This window comes from Vombatus ursinus, unplaced genomic scaffold (genome assembly GCF_900497805.2).
Source record: "Vombatus ursinus unplaced genomic scaffold, bare-nosed wombat genome assembly UNPS02008961.1, whole genome shotgun sequence".
Lineage (NCBI taxonomy): Eukaryota > Metazoa > Chordata > Mammalia > Diprotodontia > Vombatidae > Vombatus > Vombatus ursinus.
In genome coordinates, this window is record NW_020948739.1 from 10832691 (window position 1) to 10850538 (window position 17848).

Here is a 17848-nt window from a genome sequence, read left to right on the forward strand (position 1 = left end):
ACCACCACCTCCCTCAGTCCTGCTTCCCTTCTGTTAGTCCCCTCCCTTTTCTTCCCCTTTACCCTTATTACTTCTTCCCTCCCTTCTATCTCCCCCTCTCTTTTCTTTCCCCTTTTCCCTCCTACTTCCTATAGGGCATGTTAGATTTCCATACCTAACTGATTATGTTATTCCCTCCTTGAGCCAAATCTGGTGAGAGTAAGGTTCAAACAATGCTCATCTCCCTCCCTTCTTTACCTCTACTGTAATAGGTTTTTGTGCCTTTTCCTGTAATCTAATTCACCCTTGTCTGCCTCCTTTCCTTTTCTCCCAGTATAATCCCTTCATTAGATTATATTAATCCACTTATTCAGATCCATTTAACCCACTTGATTAGATTTTTTTTATCATTACATCAAAGTCAATTTATAGCCACCCCCTCTGTGTATATCCCTTTAAAATGGTATAATAACAATACAATTCTCAAGAGTTACAAGTGCCTTCTTCCCTTGTAGGGATGTAAACAGTTTGTCCTTATTAATAATATGTTGTTGGTTTTTTTCTGTCCTATTTACCTTTTTATGTCTCTCTTAAGTCTTGTATTTGAAGATCAAATTTTCTGTTGAGCTCTGGTCTTTTTATGAGGAAGGTTTGGAAGTCCCCTATTTCATTGAAGGTCCATCTCCTCCCCTAAAAGATGATGCTTGTTTTCGCTGGGTAGTTGATCCTTGGTTATAATCCAAGCTCCTTTGCCTTACAGAATATCATATTTTACACCCTACAATCCTTTAATGTAGGAACTGCAAGGTCCTGTATAATCCTGACTGTGGTTCCATGATATTAAAATTATTTCTTTCTGGCTGCTTGCAATATTTTCTCTTTGATGTGGCAATTTTGGAACTTGGCTACTATATTCCTTAGTGTTTTCAATTTGGGATCTCTTTCAGGAAGTAATCGGTGTATTCTGTCTATGGCTAGTTTACCCTCTGGTTCCAGGACCTCAGGGCAGTTTTCCTTGATGATTTCCTGAAAGATGCTGTCCAGCTCTTTTTTTTTCATCTTGATTTTTGGGTAGAACAATAATTTTTAAATTGTCTATCCTGTATCTGTTTTCCAGGTTAGTTGTTTTACCAATGAGGCATTTTATGTTTTCATCTATTTTTTCATTCTTTTGTTTCTGTTTGACTGATTCTTGCTCTCTCATAGTGTTATTAGCTTCCACTTGCCCAATTCTAATTTTTAACAAATTGTTTTCTTCTATTAGATTTTATACTTCCTTTTCCATTTGGCCCATTTTATTTTTTAAGGAATTCTTTTCCTCACTGAGTTTTGTGTCTCCTTTTCTGTTTGGCCAATTCTGCTTTTTAAAGAGTTGTTTTCTGCAGTTAATTTTTGTCCTTCCTTTTCCAACCTATTGACTCTCTCTTGCATACCTTTCATTTCTTTTCCCAATTTTTCTTCTCCCTCTCTTATTTGACTTCCTAAATCCTTCTTGAGCTCTTTCAAGAAGGCTTTTTGGGCTTCAGACCAGTTCATGTTACCTTTTTGAGGTTTCAGATATGGGTTTGTTGACAATGTTGTCCTCTTCAGAATTTCTGCCTTCATCTCCACTGTCCCCATAATAAGAATCTATAATACGTTTCTTTTTGCTTATGGTGTTTGTTTATTTCCTGGCCTTTAAAAAGATTGGGCTCTCTTGGTGGGGAGCAGAGGGCACTGACCCAAGTTTCTTGTGTTAGGAGCCTAGCACCTGGTCGATGGCTTCGTGTGCTGGGGCCTCAGGTGCTACCGGTTGGAGACCATAGTTTTCTGGCAGCTTCCCTAGTGTTGGGCTGGAATCAGCAACATTGGAGCTTTAGGGGTAGGGTTGGGTAGTCTGGCCCCTGGAGGTTGGCTGCTCACATGGGCCTTTCATTTTCTTTGGCTCCTTGCAGATAAATATTTCACTGATGCAGGATGTTTCTCCACCTGGGGCTTTTAAACCTCTTGGAGCTGTGCTTCCCAGAGTTTTGCTGAGACACCAGGAGACTTAGCTGCCAGCGAACACCTTGGCATGTGGTGGTTTTCTGAGCTGGTTTCCACTGGTTTCACTGCCTGTGCTGAGGCACTTGGGGGTCCTGGTATTGGTGCTTGCCTGCTCCACCACCTGGGGTTCAGGATCTCCCTCTTGTATGCTGAGGTGGGGCTTTCCACTAGCTTGTTGGGATGTCTCCTGTTCAATACTGCTCCCCCCCAGGGCAAGGGGGGCCTTTATCTTTAATCCCTCAAGCTTGCTGGGCTGTAGGACTGCTGCACCCCATCTTTCTGCTGGTTCAGCTGTCCAGGGTTTTTCCTGGGGTGATATTTTCTGGGCTTTCAGAGGTTAATAAGGGAGGGTGAGAGTGACTTATTTCTTACTCCTCCATGTTGGCTCCTGGAAGACTTCTGAATTTTCTTTAAAGAATATGTGGCTAACAGTAAAACCTTTAAAAGATGCTAAGTCTAAGTGGGATGGGGCTCAAGAAATGCCAGAAGAAATGTTCTGGTGGGCAGAGTAAAATCAGTGACTTGCTTGAGCTCTCCCCAAAATCCCTCTAAATACATGTAAAAAATGGCTCTAAACAAATTTTAGAGCAGCAGAACACACAAAAAGAGTGAAACAAATTTCTAGCCCAAGACAACCTGGGTGGTTGATTGGAAAGGTCTGTTGTGCCAGGCTGGGAGAGGAGCCCAGTTCAGTGTGGGCTGCACAAACAAAGACAGGGCCTCAGTGAACCTGGAGCAAGCCTCAGGGGACTGAATCAAGGGGAGCTGTGGCAGTTTCCAGACTTCTCAACCCACAAATGCCAAAGACAACTTAGAAGGTCAATAGGAAAGGTCTGTGACTACAGTGAGAAAGGAGCTGGGTCCACCCCAGTCCTGCTGCAGCACCGAGGTTACTTCCAGAGCTCTGCACTCACAGACTAAGGGGGAATTGAGTGGCTGATCAGAGGGGTATTGCAAAGATCTCTTTAACTGGTGCTGAGGCAGGATTCTTTTGCTTTGTCTGTGCTTGGATCTGAGTCACAATTCTGGGTGACAGTCCTGGGGTGAGGTGGAGCTTGTAGCAGCAGTGGAGAGAGAATTCTCCTCACAGTTCCAAGGCAGAAAAGAGTTTTTGTCATCACTCATAGACCAAAGCACAGGCCAGGAAAGGAGTAAACACCTCGCATTTGATCTTACCACCTTGGAAGAACTGAAAACTTACAGGCCCCTAGAAGTATCTCTGAAAACAGCTGCACAAACCCTGCCCCCCTCCCAAGCTTGAGACAGTACATTCTCCACACTGGAAGCAAACCACTACTTTAACAAGAGTTTAAAAGTTAAGTAATTGGCTGGGAACATGAACAAACTGTGCAAAAAAAGTCAGACCATAGAATCTTCCTTTGGTGACAAAGATGATCAAAACATACAACCAGAAGAAGACAACAAAGTCAAAGCTCCTATGTCTAAAGCCTCCAAGAAAAATATGAATCAATCCCAGGCCATGGAAGAACTCAAAAACGATTTTGAGAAGCAAGTAAGAGAAGTAGAGGAAAAACTGCAAAGACAAATGAGAGCGATGCAAGAAAATCATGAAAAACTAGTCAACAGCTTGCTAAAGGAGAACCAAAAAAGAATACTGAAGAAAATAACACCTTACAAAATAGCCTAACCCAAATGGCAAAAGAGGTCCAGAAAGTCAACGAGGAAAAGAATGCCTTAAAAAGCAGAATTGGCCAAATTGAAAAGTAAGTCCAAAAGCTCACTGAACAAAATAAATCCTTAAAAGTTAGAGTGGAGCAAATGGAAGCTAATGACTTTATGAGAAATCAAGAAATTGTAAAACAAAACTAAAATAATGAAAAAATAGAAGACAATGTTAAATATCTCATTGGAAAAACAACTGACCTGGAAAATAGCTCCAGGAGAGATATTTTTAAAATTATTGGACTACCTGAGAGCCATGACCAAAAAAAGACCCTAGACATCATCTTTCAAGAAATTATCAAGTAAAACTGTCCTGATACTCTAGAATCAGAGGGTAAAATTGAAATGCAAAGAATCCACTGATCACCTCCTGAAAGATATCCCCAAAGGAAAACTCCGAGGAATTTTATAGCCAAATTCCAGAGTTCCCAGGTCAAGGAGAAAATATTGCAAGCAGTCATAAAGAAACAATTCAAGTATTGTGGAAACACAATCAGGATAACACAAGATTTAGCAGCTTCTACATTAAGAGCTTGGAATATGATATTCTGGAGGGCAAAGAAGATAGGATTACAATCAAAAATCACCTACCCAGTAAGACTGAGTATAATCCTTCAGGGAAAAAATGGAAATTCAGTGAAATAGAGGACTTTCAAGAATTCTTGATGAAAAGACCAGAGCTGAATAGAAAATTTGACTTTCAAATACAAGACTCAAGAGAAATATGAAGAGAACATCACACTTGCAGTGTGGATAAATTGACCACCTGAAATCTCATCACAATGCAGCTTGACTCATCTTTTGATACTCAGCACCTTCTCAAATCTCTCACTTGCCTCTCTCCTCTGATTGGAGGACTGAAGGGAAGATCAATAATCATCCCTGCTGGGTACCCCCTTATTGCCTGCCCTTTCAGGATTTTTCAGCTTCTTTTTGTGTATTGTTCTCTTTCATTATATTGCAAATTCCTTAAGCTCAAGAACTATCTTTTGTCTTATTTTTGTCTTATCATCAGTGTTTAGTACAGGGCTTGGCACATAATAAGAGCTCTATAAATGTCCATCAAATTGCATTATTGAATTTATCTTACTACACACAACCAATTGATTCTTCAATTTTTCAAAATCACTTCAGTGTTGATAAACTTTTTTTATCTTTTAAACTATAGGAAAGTTCACTCTATGAGGTTATTTAGTTTTCCCCATGTTTAGAGACTTTTAAATCTATTTTTGAAGAAAATTTTGATATGTTTTTCCCTTTTATTTTTTAATTCTAAACCATATTTTGAAACATTTTCACTATCCTCTCCTATCTCACTTTCATATTGAAGACATTTAGTTTCAGGGGATATGTGAATTCACTAAGGAGGATTTTACAAGTTGTTTATTAAATTTATCATCTTCATTATATAGAAGGGATGTCAGCTCATACACTAAATTATCTTTGTAATATTTGTGTTCTTTATGATTAGTGCAAAGTGAGGCAATTGTGTCATATAGTATTATTTTTTTATTTTCATTGGGACACAATGAAACTGACTACACAGTTTGTTTTTTTTTAAAATTTGATTTGTCTGAGGAGAAGCTGTGAATTGTGCTTCCATGTAGCTGTAACTTCTTTGTTCTTTGATTTCATTAAGAGTGAAGATATATTAACTGGCTATAGCTCAATTTTTCAAGTAGTTTGTCAACTCAATTACTGAATAAAGATATCACATTTAAATTAAAAACAATGTTCTGTCTTCTGCCATGTATATATACATATATACATACATATATACATATATACATATATACATATATACATATATATATATAATGCAACTTTATATTTTTTTATTAAAGGGTTTGAATAATGATTAGTATTTGTAGCCCTAAACCAGAGCAATGTATACACATATATGTACACACACATATGTATACACACATTTTAAAAATATCTTATTCAGGTTTCCTCCAAGACTTTTTTTGTTCTAGCTCATGGTGTGAGCTTGTGAGTGCTGGTACCTTTGTGGGGGTGCCTTTGGGCCTGCTTGATAGGTAGAGGTGATCAAGGGGGAAGAAATACATACTTGGAGGAAGGAAAAGTAGTGTAGGCAGGATAATTAGCAAAGGTAGCTCAACCAAAGTCTAAGAAGCAAGTGTGAATTCTTAAAGGGTAAGCTCTTGAGTGGTACTATTAAAACCTAGACATATATATATATATATTATATATATATATATATATAAAATGATACATAGATAGATAGATAGATAGATCTTTAAGGTTTGTAAAGCAATTTACATAGACTTTATAATCTCATGTGAGCCTTGTAACGGCCCTGTGAGGTAGGTAGTATCATCATTCCCATTTTACAGATAAAAAAAAAATGAGGCCAGGAGTTTAAATCATTTGTTTAATGTCAGATAGCCGGTATGTATTAGAGTTAGTATTTGAACCTGGATCTTTCTGATTATATCTCCAGCATTCTAAGACCCCTTGCCTCATGAGGCAGGCAAAAGATCATACTCAATGAAAAGCTAGTGGAAGTGATGTAACTGATGTACCTGAGCAAAACTACAGGACAAAATTGGAGGTCACAGGGAACTCTAGGAAAATAAAACAAGGAAATATGAGGGTAGAAGTATCTTTGATTGTGAGTAAGAATCCTTTGGATTAAACTTATTCTGGAGGAGAGGGAGTGGTCTTGCCTCTCCTCCAACATATCTTGACGAGAGGCAAGTAATGATATTCAACCAAAATTTTCTTATTATCACAAGTTAACTATAAATTTCAGCCACAACCTGGAACAGCATATTCTCCTACTGAAAAGGCCTCTATACTCTTGATTATTTATTCATTCTGATATACGTCCATGATTGAGAGGTTGTTCATCTCATTAATGTGGGTATTCACTCAAAGAGTGTTTTTCCCTTATTTTATGTAATTCTTGACTATTTCTTCCATAAATCCTACATGTGTTGTGCTACCCAGTGTTGTTGGGCTTTCTTCTAGAGCTGTTGTACATGGAGCAAACAAGCTATCTAACTATTCATCTTTGATCTCACTACATGATTAAGCCATCACCTTTTTAAATCATCTCTCTTTGATGAACGCATTATGTTTTTTTTGTATTTAGTTCACCTAAGGTAAGTGTTGAAGTCTATATCTATGCATCTTTCTATTGCCCTTTGAGTGACCTACAACTTCAATTCTTGAGATTCTACCTTATGATTTGCAGCTATTTAGTATCACTGGAAGAATATTGGTGTTAAAAAGGTGAGACTATTAAGAGAGAATCTTGGAGTCATTAAAAGCACAGTACAATTTCCCAAAGGCAATACTACTCTCTTCCTCCTAATCAGTTCTGGGCCTATGTATATCCAATAAATACGTACTGATTGGTTGGTTTTATGAATTATCTATCTAGCCTCAAAACTTATTTTAAACAATAGACATTCTTCACTCCCCCTCCCCCTTAATTTTTTTTTTCCTTTTCTAGATGCTAAGGCTGAACATTTTTGTTTGATTATGTATCTCATTTAGATGGTTCTCTTGTGTTTTGGGGCTTGATGCAATAAACCCATTTTTATCCACAATCAGTAGCATTTGGAATATTCTATCCTTTAGAGGAAATCCTTTCCCATTTGAATTCCACACTGAATATTCCACACAAAAGGCTAAAACTGTATGGTGAAATTGTGTCTTCCTATTTTAGGGTTCACTTGATAATTGATCATGAGAAAGATGCTAAATTAATTTGTTACTCTGTCATTCAAGAAATTGTGTGATTTTAAAATAGGAGTTAAGGTGACATTTTGCTATACTGAATTAAGTACTTTTTATAGATATTAGACAACAAATACAATGGAATCTTATATTCTCTATGCTTTTTGATCAATTCATGTAATCAAAATTATTCATTTTATGAAGATGGTTTTCTAATGTTTATCTTTTTTTGTTTTTCATTTAAGAAGCACCTTTAAAGTAACTATTGTTTCTAGAGTAATGTACTAGGCACTGGGGATAGAAACTAAACTTAGATTTTAAAAAAGCAGCCTCCATTCTAAGTTTCAGCTTATTAAGAGGATGAGAGAAACACTGTTTATGGTAATATGTAGAATTAAGTGGTAAATATATTAGAGAGTTGCAAAGCAAAGTGCTGTTGAGGTTTGATTTGGGTTGCTATTGATAGAGATTATCAAGAAATGCTTCTTGAGGGCATAGCATTTAAATTCAGGACTTAAAAGATTTAAGCATTCTATAAAACATTTATCAAATACCTACTCAATGAAAGGTCACAACCTAGGGGCTAGGGATTCAAAGAAAAAGATGAACATGGTCCTCCCTTACTTGGGGCATACAACTTCAAAAAAAGCTTTTGATATGAGGTAGAACATCAGAGTTGAGCCTTAAAGAGAACTAAGGATTCTAAGAGGTGAAGGTGATATGGAAATGAATTCCAAATGGGATAGCTTATGTGAGAGCATGGGAAACGGGATGGAAAGTGGAATGTGCAAAGTGTAGGAACAGTTATGTTTGGCTGGAATTTAGAGTATATAATCAGTAATACAAAATAATTCTGAAAGTCAGGTTGTGAAAGGCCAGGCTTGTGAAAGGCCAGGTTGTGAAAGGCCGAGCTTAGGACTTTGTCTTAGTGGTTGCAGAAAACCATTGAAGATTTTGAGCAGGAGGGAGACATGGCATGTATAGGATTTCAGCAGACATAGAAGGGGAGAAAGAATATTGGAGGTATGAAGAATAGCATGAGTACAGCAATGAAGGCAAGAGAATGCTATTCATATTTGGCAAAGAGAGTCTAGTTTGACTAGAATAGAGTATGTGGAAATGAGTAATGTGATTTAAGTTTGGAAAAGTAGTCTAGTACCAGGCTATGGAAATCCTTGAATTCCCAAGTAGAGATATTTTTACTTTATTTTAGTAAAGAAGGAAGCTCTGAAAAGTCTTGGGCAGAAGTGGCATAGCCATATTTGTTCATAAGGAAAAAAAAATTATAACAGTATAGAAGGCAAATTAAAGGGTGGAGAAGACAATACAGAAAGATGTATCAAATGCCCATTGAAATTGTCCTGGTAATTGGTAATGCAAGCCTGTACTAGGTTGGTTGGAGTGGGAATAGAAAGGAAGGGCCAGATGCAAAAGTTATTATAGAGGTAGAATTCACAGGACTTACTAATTGCTTGAATATGAGAGGTGAAAGGAGAGTCAAAGAGTACACAAGTGTGAACATTAGAAACAATCTGAGTTTCAGTGCCATAGATTGAAATTGTGTGGTAAGAAGGAGGAACAGATTAAGGAGAAATGACAGTAAGCTCATGTATAGACCTGTTGAATTTGAGCTGTTGGATAAAACCAAGAAAAGCTGTCTTGAAAGCAGGGACCTAGAGATATCTTTCTATAATTAAAAAAAGCAGGGCTGTAAATTAAAATCTAAGAGTCAACCAAATAGGGAAATACTGATTGAAGTCATGAAATTAAATTAGTTTTTTAATGAAGAGAGTATAGAGAACAAAGAGAAAAGAACCAATAACTAGATGCTTGAGGAACACTCACTTTAAGGAATTGGTTAGAGAATGAGTGGCCATCAAAGGAGAAAGAAGTGAAGAACCAAAAGAGTATAATGATGATGAAGTCAGGAGAGGAGAGTCATAGGGAATAATCATCATTGAAAAATTGCAGGGAGGTCAAGCAGTATTGAAAAAGGACCAAGGCTTTTGTTGATTAGGCAATCATTAAAACCTTTGAGAGAGCAGTTTCAGTAGATATGTAGAGACAGAATGAGTGGTGACAATGTGATGACGGTTTTGAATATAGAATACTTTATTAAGAAGTCTGTAGGGGAAAGAGAAGGATGAGGTGATAGATAGCTGGGATACAGAGGTTAAAGGAAAGTTTTTGTTCTGATTGAGGAGAGCTGACCATTTTTTTTTTAGAAAAAGAGAGGGGAAAATGTCAGTAAAGAGGGAAAGATTGAATATATATGTATGAAAGAGGAGATTATTGATGGAACTAGATAAAAAAGTAGCTAGGATGAAATGGGATCCCAGATATAGAGTAGATTAATTGTTATGAGGAGTAAGAATACTTCTGTGACCAGAGGAAGGAAGGGGAAATTATGTGATGGTACTAAGAATTGTGAAAAATTGAGTAGTGTGTGTATGAGACTTATAGAACTCATTTCAAGTGACCTCAGGCTTCTTTCAAACAGAGGGCTAATTATTTATTATATGTGGGACTTGCATCCTGTTGAGGAGAGCAAAGTAAAGAAAAGATTCAGAAGAGATCCTATGGTAAATGAGATAGAAAGTCAGCAGTGACTAAGTTGACTATTAAGCAGAAGCAAGAACCCATCTGTGATTATGTAACATAACTTTGTAGTCAGTGAAGGCAGCTCAGTTTTATCACTTTTTCCAGTAACACTTAGTAGCCTGGAAAGAAAGTGGTGAGGAAACTGCCCAGGGATGAAGATTTGAAGACAAAGAAAGGCAAAATATAGGAGGGCAAGGATTTTCATATTAGTAGCTAGTGAAACATTAACATGGCAGACCATGGAGTTATGGCTGAACATGGGGCACATGAAGCCAACATTAGGGAGACCGACTGGGAAAATGATAGGTCACAAGACCAGAGGTCATGGTAAGGGTGAAAGTTAAGTGTAGTGTGAGAGAATGGAACAGATGGAAAGATCATAAGATCTTAGACATAGAGAGTTAACTTAGAAATCATCTTGTCAGGGCAGCTAAGTGGTGCAGTAGATAGAGCACCAGCCCTGAAGTCAGGAGGACCTGAGTTCAAATCCGGCCTCAGACCAAACACTTGACACTTACTAGCTGTGTGACCCTGGGCAAGTCACTTAACCCCAATTGCCTAAAAAAAAAATTAAAAAAAAATAAAAACAAAGAAATCATCTTGTCCAACTCCTTTGTTTCATGTATGAGGAAATAGTACATGTTAAATGATTTGGCTAAGATTACATAGCTAATAAGTGATAGCTAGGATTTAATCCTATATTCACTTACTCCAAATGTAGCACTGTTTCCTTTGGTAAGAGGTTATGGTTTAGTTCTAAGTTCTGAATTCTAGAAGCAGTACAGTTCCTAGAGACAGTGAAGTCTAAGGTTTGATAATGCCATATATAACTAAAGGAGAAAGAAGTGTTTGGACATCAGAAAATAAGGAGTTGAGAAGTCTAGATTGTGGAGTGGACTTCAATATGAATGTTAAAGTCCCTGGCTGTGGCAGAGGTTGGAATGAAGAATCAGAGAGTAAGTAAGGTCATGAAATCATTGAGAATATTGAAAGAAAGACCTAGATGTTGATAGATAACAATAATGGTGGGGCAAGGGTACTATCTAGGGTGGGCTCAAAGGAAATTATTAAACAATGTTGGTAGAAGAATGATCTTGAAGAAAGGGTGAGTAGTAAAGGGTATGCCAACCCATCCTCCTGACCCCTTGATTTGGAAGGAGTAAGAAGAGTGGCTGCCAGGAAAGGGTTTAAAGGATAATATGGTTTCATTAAAACAAGAAGGTAGAAGGATGTTGATCGACAAACTAGAGGAATTCATTTTTTTTTTTACATTAGGATCTTATCAGCATATTTAGTGGATTCCCAGGTGCCATTTTAACACTTTAAACATTTTTTAAAGTGGCAACATGATGTCAACCCATTGCTAAGTGCTATGGCATAATGTTGAAGTTCTATAACACAGTAGTGTAGAAGGTAGATTGGTATTTGGAATTGAGATATGATTGTATCTTGGCTTTGTGGCTTACTACCTGGGTAACTTTGAGCAAGTCACTTCACCTCTGTGGACTTTTCACTTTTCCTCATCTGGAAAATGAAGTGTTTGGGCTAGATGTCATCTAAAATCCATTCCAACTCTAAATCTATAATCCTTTGATCTATGAACTCTACATTTTGATATCAGATACTGAATGACAAAAGGGAAAATAGTATTTACATAATCAAGCACATCCATGTTTTACAATGTACTTATTTTTCAAATACTAAAGATAAATGGAAATAGGAATACAAAAGCATTTTAATCTAGTGTCTACATGTATATCTATTTGATTTACATATTAGAATCAAGTTTGAAGTTGAAGTCTGCTTTATTTACCTAAGTTCTAGTTGTTTTATTTAGATGCTAGCTTGTTAGAAAAGCATTAATACACTTTAAAACTATTTTCAAAAATTCTTTTTATAAAGGAGAATGATACATTTTGTGCTTTTGTGCCTTAATAATGGTTACTCTTATGTCTTTGTACACTTAGGAAATGTTATCTATTTAGTGCAACTCATTTAAATTCAAACACAGGTTTTGCTTTTTTTTATGTTTTGTCTATCTCTTTATTTTTGGAAATAGGTTTAATTTGTAAGTTATTCATGTCTTCTGCTTATCTTTTTTTGTTTCTACTGATGCTTACAAACTTTGAGCCTTATATCCCGTTATTATTTCCTTTAATGGAGAGAATAGGTGAATGGAGAAGTAATAAAATTGAAATAAAAGTCAGATGTGACCTTTTAGCATATCTTATACAGGTTAATAGATAGAAATTATCTAGTAAAAGGGAGGTTTTGTATATCTAAGTATTAGAAGCTATTTGCCTCAGTTATAGTGTTTCTCAATTAAGATACATAATAAAGAGTTGACTATATTCAACTGATAATTTGTGTGTCATGCATGTTGGTCATGAATATACAAATTAAAACATTCAAAAATATACCAGTTTTTTTCTTTTTTTTGGTGTTTACTTTGACCATGAGAGGCAATGTGTTGGATAGAGGTGGCCAGGAACATATTCATACATGTCAGCTGATCATGTACAAGTCACTTAATCTCTCAGTACCTCCATACATCTCTCAGGTTAAAAGGAACAAATATTTTGCTGATCTGCATTGGTGGAATGAGTTTCTACCTAAGCAGTTCCTTATACAGCTCCTTATGAGAAGAGAAAGGAGTGAAAAATTGATTACATGGAGAAGCTTTTATTTCAAAATAGTCAAATTTAATCTTTGCCTAATCTAATGGATTTTCAAATGTAAACTACAGGTTATGTATGTTTTATACATGTAGTTGTACTCCACAGCATCACAAGTTTCAATACATTTTGAATCATAATCTTTTTGAATTGACCAATAGTTATGTTATTTGTGATTTTTACCCAAATCTGTGAGAACATCAGTCTTTGCAACTTCATAGTGGCTTTCTTGTATATTTTTTCATCCACAAATATACAATTTAGATTATTTTCATTTTGTATTTGATGTGCTGTGAAGTAGAAACTGTTTTTTTTTAATGTAAATGAACAATTTGTACTTATTTTCTTCCTCACAGGGTCTAAGCGAATAAGTGACAGTGAAGTCTCTGACTATGACTGTGATGATGGAATCGGTGTAGTGTCAGGTAAAAAATTTTATAGACTATACTATAAGCTGAAAATTTGTATAAATCACTATTGATTTCTAAATCCCTGTGAGGAAATCTTAAAATGTTATTTACTGAGTAGTTCACAAACAATTTACTGTAAAATATACAGAAATATTAAAACATTATTGTATTTCTCTTGAAAACTATACTTCCATAATAAAGTATTAAGGAATTTCAAAAGTGAAGTCAGTTAAAACAAAAATCTTGTCATCATTCCAAGTGATTTTAGCCATACCCATAAAAATATCAATACTTCTGTGTATGTTTTTCAACCCAGATTCAGAAAGCATATTTAGATATGTGGACACTTATCTGCAAGTGTCCAGATTCTTTGTGCTGAAATTCAGAGTATCATTTAGAATTGTTTATATCCATCAGTACTATTAGCTTTGACTGACTTGAGTTCAACCAAATAAGGAAATTTCTATGCAGGTAGGTACGAGTTATGATGCCTTGGGTTCTCCTTAACATTTTTATCAGTAAATTGGATGAAAGCATAGATGTCATCTTATCAGATTCACAGATACCATAAGGGTAGAAAGGATAGCTTAGGTGATAGAAACGGGATAAAAAAAAAAAAAAAACCTTTCCTAGGTTAGGCTGATAGACCAAATTTGGTAAGTTTAAATTTAGGAGAAAGAAGTGTAGTGTCTTCCATATGATTTTTTAAATTAACTACATAAATACAAGAGAGAGTAGATATGGCTAGATATTACCTTTTGTGACAGTTACATTGGAGAAATAGTGTGCCATAGCAGACAGAGTATTGAATTTGGAGTGTGGAGAGCTTGGGTTCAAATTTTGCCTGTACTATTTATCCATATCAACATGGATAAGACACTTAACATCTCTGAATTTTCTATTTCCTTATCTATAAAATGGAGATGCTAATACTATAGTACCTATGTTTAAGGGTAAAAAAATGAAGCTCAGATGAAGTAATGTACACAAAAAAGGATTATGTAAACTCAGCAGTACTATATAAATGCCAGTTATATGAAAAAATATTTGGGTGTTTTAATAGATTGCAAGTTTAATATGAGTCACCAATATGGAATAAAGGCTAACAAAACTATTATGACATTTGGCTACCTTAAGAAAACCTACTGTTCAGAGTGTTTATAGTTATAGTCATGCTGATTTTATATAATGGACTATATTTAGAAAATTATACATATATATATACACATGTATATATATACATACATACACACACGCACACACACATACATATATATGTATATATGTATGTATATATATACATATACACAAATCCATAAATAAATAAGTTTAGGCAGTTAGGTAAAATATATTTTAATAATTCAGGGATCTACAAATCCATCAGTGTGAATAGTCATTCCACCAAGGCAGATCACAACCTCTTCTTTGCTTTTATTTATTCTTCATGAGTTGTGGTACTTAAAAAATTTATTTTATGGTAAGCAGCCTCTCTAGATTTAGCTACAGTAGTGATAAAATGACAGATATAACATTATATTGTCAAGATTTACTTAAAATTTTTCTAGTGTTCTAGGGCCTAACAGATTTGTGCTCTGCTGATATAGCTTTAAAGAGCTTGAGGTGACAGAACTTGTAGCAAGATAGATGTCAGTTATTGTTTCTACTGCCACTTCCCCTTCTATCACCTCAAAACAGCAAGAAATGCATCAAATAAAATTAAGCAACAATAAAAATAAAGGAAAGGAAAGTAAAACTCATGGAAAATGTTATAGAAAAACCTAGTAGAGAAAGGAAAGTGAAATGTTCCTGGTCAAACCACATCTAGAATGTTATTTTCAGTTCTGGATGGAGGGGAGGGCTACATGTTAGGTAGAACATTGATAAATTGGATACTTTCCAGAGGAGTAGCCAAATTGATCAAGGGCTTAGAGACCACACTGTGAGTAGATAGGTTGAAGGAAATTGAGATTTTTCAACTTGAGAATATAATACTTAGGGGCGAACATTATTAACTGTTTTCAAGTGTTTGGATGATTTTCATTTATAATAGTGATTAGACTTTGGTTGATCTCAGAGTATAGAAGTGAGGACAATGAAGAGATGTTGCAAAGAGATAGATTTAAGCTTGATATTACATAGAAGTTGCTAATAATTAGAGATGTCCAATCACCTTGGGTTCCACTCTTTGGAGAGCTTCAAGCAAAAGCTGGACAGGATTTTTTGGGCACTTGGAGATTTGTGTTCAGGTATGACTTACTGAAATAGCTTTTATCTCTGAATTCTTTATTCCTGTGATCTTTTTCCTATCCAAAATGGATGCCCTTTCTAAGACTCACTGTATCTTCATGGAGCTTTTCCTTTTGTTCATCAGATGAAGAGGACTTTGTGTCTCAGTGTAACTCTTTCTATATGCACTCTTGATTCCATCTTCTCTTACCTCTTCTGGAATCATTCCTTTTCTAGAAGTAATTCCTTTTCTTCTTTTTTAGAAGCGGTGAATCAGTATTCTCTACATCTAAAATCTATAGCACTACCTGTACCGTTCCAATAGTGAAAAACATTGACTATTTTCCTTCTGCCTTCTTCCTCACATCTTATTCTGCTTTTCTATGTTTATCTTTCATTCATCCCATAAGGCCAAAATATATACTCCATCATGACCTTATGCTTAAATTCTACCTGTTGTTACAAATATATCTATTTACTCCAGAAGATCTGTTAGAAGTGTCACCATTTTCTCTACCAAATTTCTTAAGATGTCAGGGTTCTTTTTACCTTGGGATCTTTTTTCAGTAGGTAATAGAATAATTGGTGAATTGAATTTTGCTAAATAAATAGACAATTTTACTCAAAAGAAGTAATTAATAAGAAGCAGAAATCACCTAAACCTTTGGGAATATTTCTAGCTTAGTAACAAACACACACATTTATAAAAAAAAATTACTTGTATAAGTTAAGAATAAAGTTTGTAAATCACTTAAAATATACAAGACACACAAAGCATTCCTGAAAAGAAGTGGATTACTAATTGGTACCTGTACTGGGCCTAGGAAGACTTTCTAGTCAGCTACCAGAAAAAAAAAAAAAAAGGTTTACGAATTGTCCAGGAAGGGCACCAGAAGAGAGAAATGAGAATAGAGTGCCTTTGAGAGGAACCCTGAGAAGACTATATTTAAGTCCTGCCTAGTTTTTCCAGCTAGTCAGTTTATATGCTGGAATCTCCTTGCCCATTGTTTTGTCCTTTTAAGGATTAGAGAATACATTGTACTTTCTCCATTAATCACTATGAGAGCCAGTGGAATTGGGTCTCTCTTTTAAGAGAGAAATCAGTTTTGAATGAATGGGGTTCTACCAAGCTATGATTTATAGTATATATAGCATATATTCATATGATTTATGGCTTCTTTTTCTGAAATACATAGTTTTTTTCTATTTTGGATCTATTTTGTTCCCTCTTTCATGGATATTTTCTTAGCTTCTTTCCGACTGTTGTCTTGATTTTCTTGCTATCTTTCTGACCATTCTTTATCTTCTCCTCCCTCCTAAGAGGTTCTGGCATCCACAAAGGTAAGATTTTTTTTTCCACAATGGTTCTGTTCTAAGGCCTCTTATGTTTATTGTTATTATTATTATTATTAGGAATAATAACAAGAGATATCATTTATGTAATATTTTAAGGTTTGTGAAGAGCTTTAAATATGAACTTTATCCTTGGTGATATCAATTTCCAAAAATTCACTTGTTTTCTATATACATATGACTTCCAGATGTTTTTATACTGAATTTCAGTACTGTATTACCATCTGCTTGCTAGACGTCTTCACCAGAATATCTTATAGGAATCTCAAATGCAACATTTTCAAAATAGAATTCATTATGACTTTCTCCAAACTAATCAATCCTACAAATTTCTCATTTCTATTGATGTTACCACAATCATTCTGGTCACCTAAGTGTGCAACTTCTTAGTCATTTTTTGTCTCTTTCCTGTATCTCAACACTACATAAAAATACCTACTTTTACTTAATCTACTTCCACAACATCTCTTGTATCTTTCTTCTTATTCCATTTGCATAATCTCTATCTGTTATCTTATCACTTCTTACCTGGAATTTTGTGATAACCTCTTAAGTGGTCTCCTTGTCTTTCTCTTCTCTAGTTTATCTTTCACAGAATTGCCAACTGATATTCTTAAAACACAGCTTTGTCCATATTATGTCCACTAAGGAATCTTTGTTGGGTCCCTATTGTCTCTAGGATAAAATATAAAATCATCAGACCCCAAATTAAAGCCCTTAACAATCTCTGTATCATTTATCTTTCCTCTTTCTGCACACCATTCCAGTCAAACAGTTCTGCTACTTACCCATACAGGAGATTCCATTTTCTATTCTGTGCCTTTGCACAATAGATCTCCCATGTCTACAATATACACCCTTCTCACCTCTGTTTCATGAAATTCCTAGTTTTACTCAATGTACTGCTCAGGTGCCTGAGCTTTTATTAATTCCTCTCTTTCCCTTAGTTCTTAGCATTCTCTCCCTCTTTAAATCATTTTGTATTTCTCCACAAATACTTTATACTTAATTATTTGAACACAGGTTGTGTATGCCCAATAGAATATAAGACCTAAGGACTGTTTTGTTTTTCCTTTGAATCCCCAGAATCTAGTTCAATGCTTCCTACTTTGTACTGGATAAACATTTGTTGAATGGAATTCTATTGAATTGCAAGACTGTCAGGGTGTGAAGGGAAGAGATTAAGTT

The 17848-nt window shown here is 35.4% G+C and overlaps 1 protein-coding gene across 34 annotated transcripts in view; it reads left to right on the forward strand.

Moving 5' to 3' along the window:
- RIMS2 (regulating synaptic membrane exocytosis 2) overlaps window positions 1–17848 on the forward strand; it is an 850283-nt gene that overhangs the window by 479164 nt on the left and 353271 nt on the right. For all 34 annotated transcript variants that reach the window (XM_027849901.1, XM_027849888.1, XM_027849890.1 and 31 more), the window contains one exon: window positions 13028–13096. In XM_027849901.1, the coding sequence (XP_027705702.1) occupies window positions 13028–13096 (69 nt within the window). The remainder of the gene's footprint in view (window positions 1–13027; window positions 13097–17848) is intronic.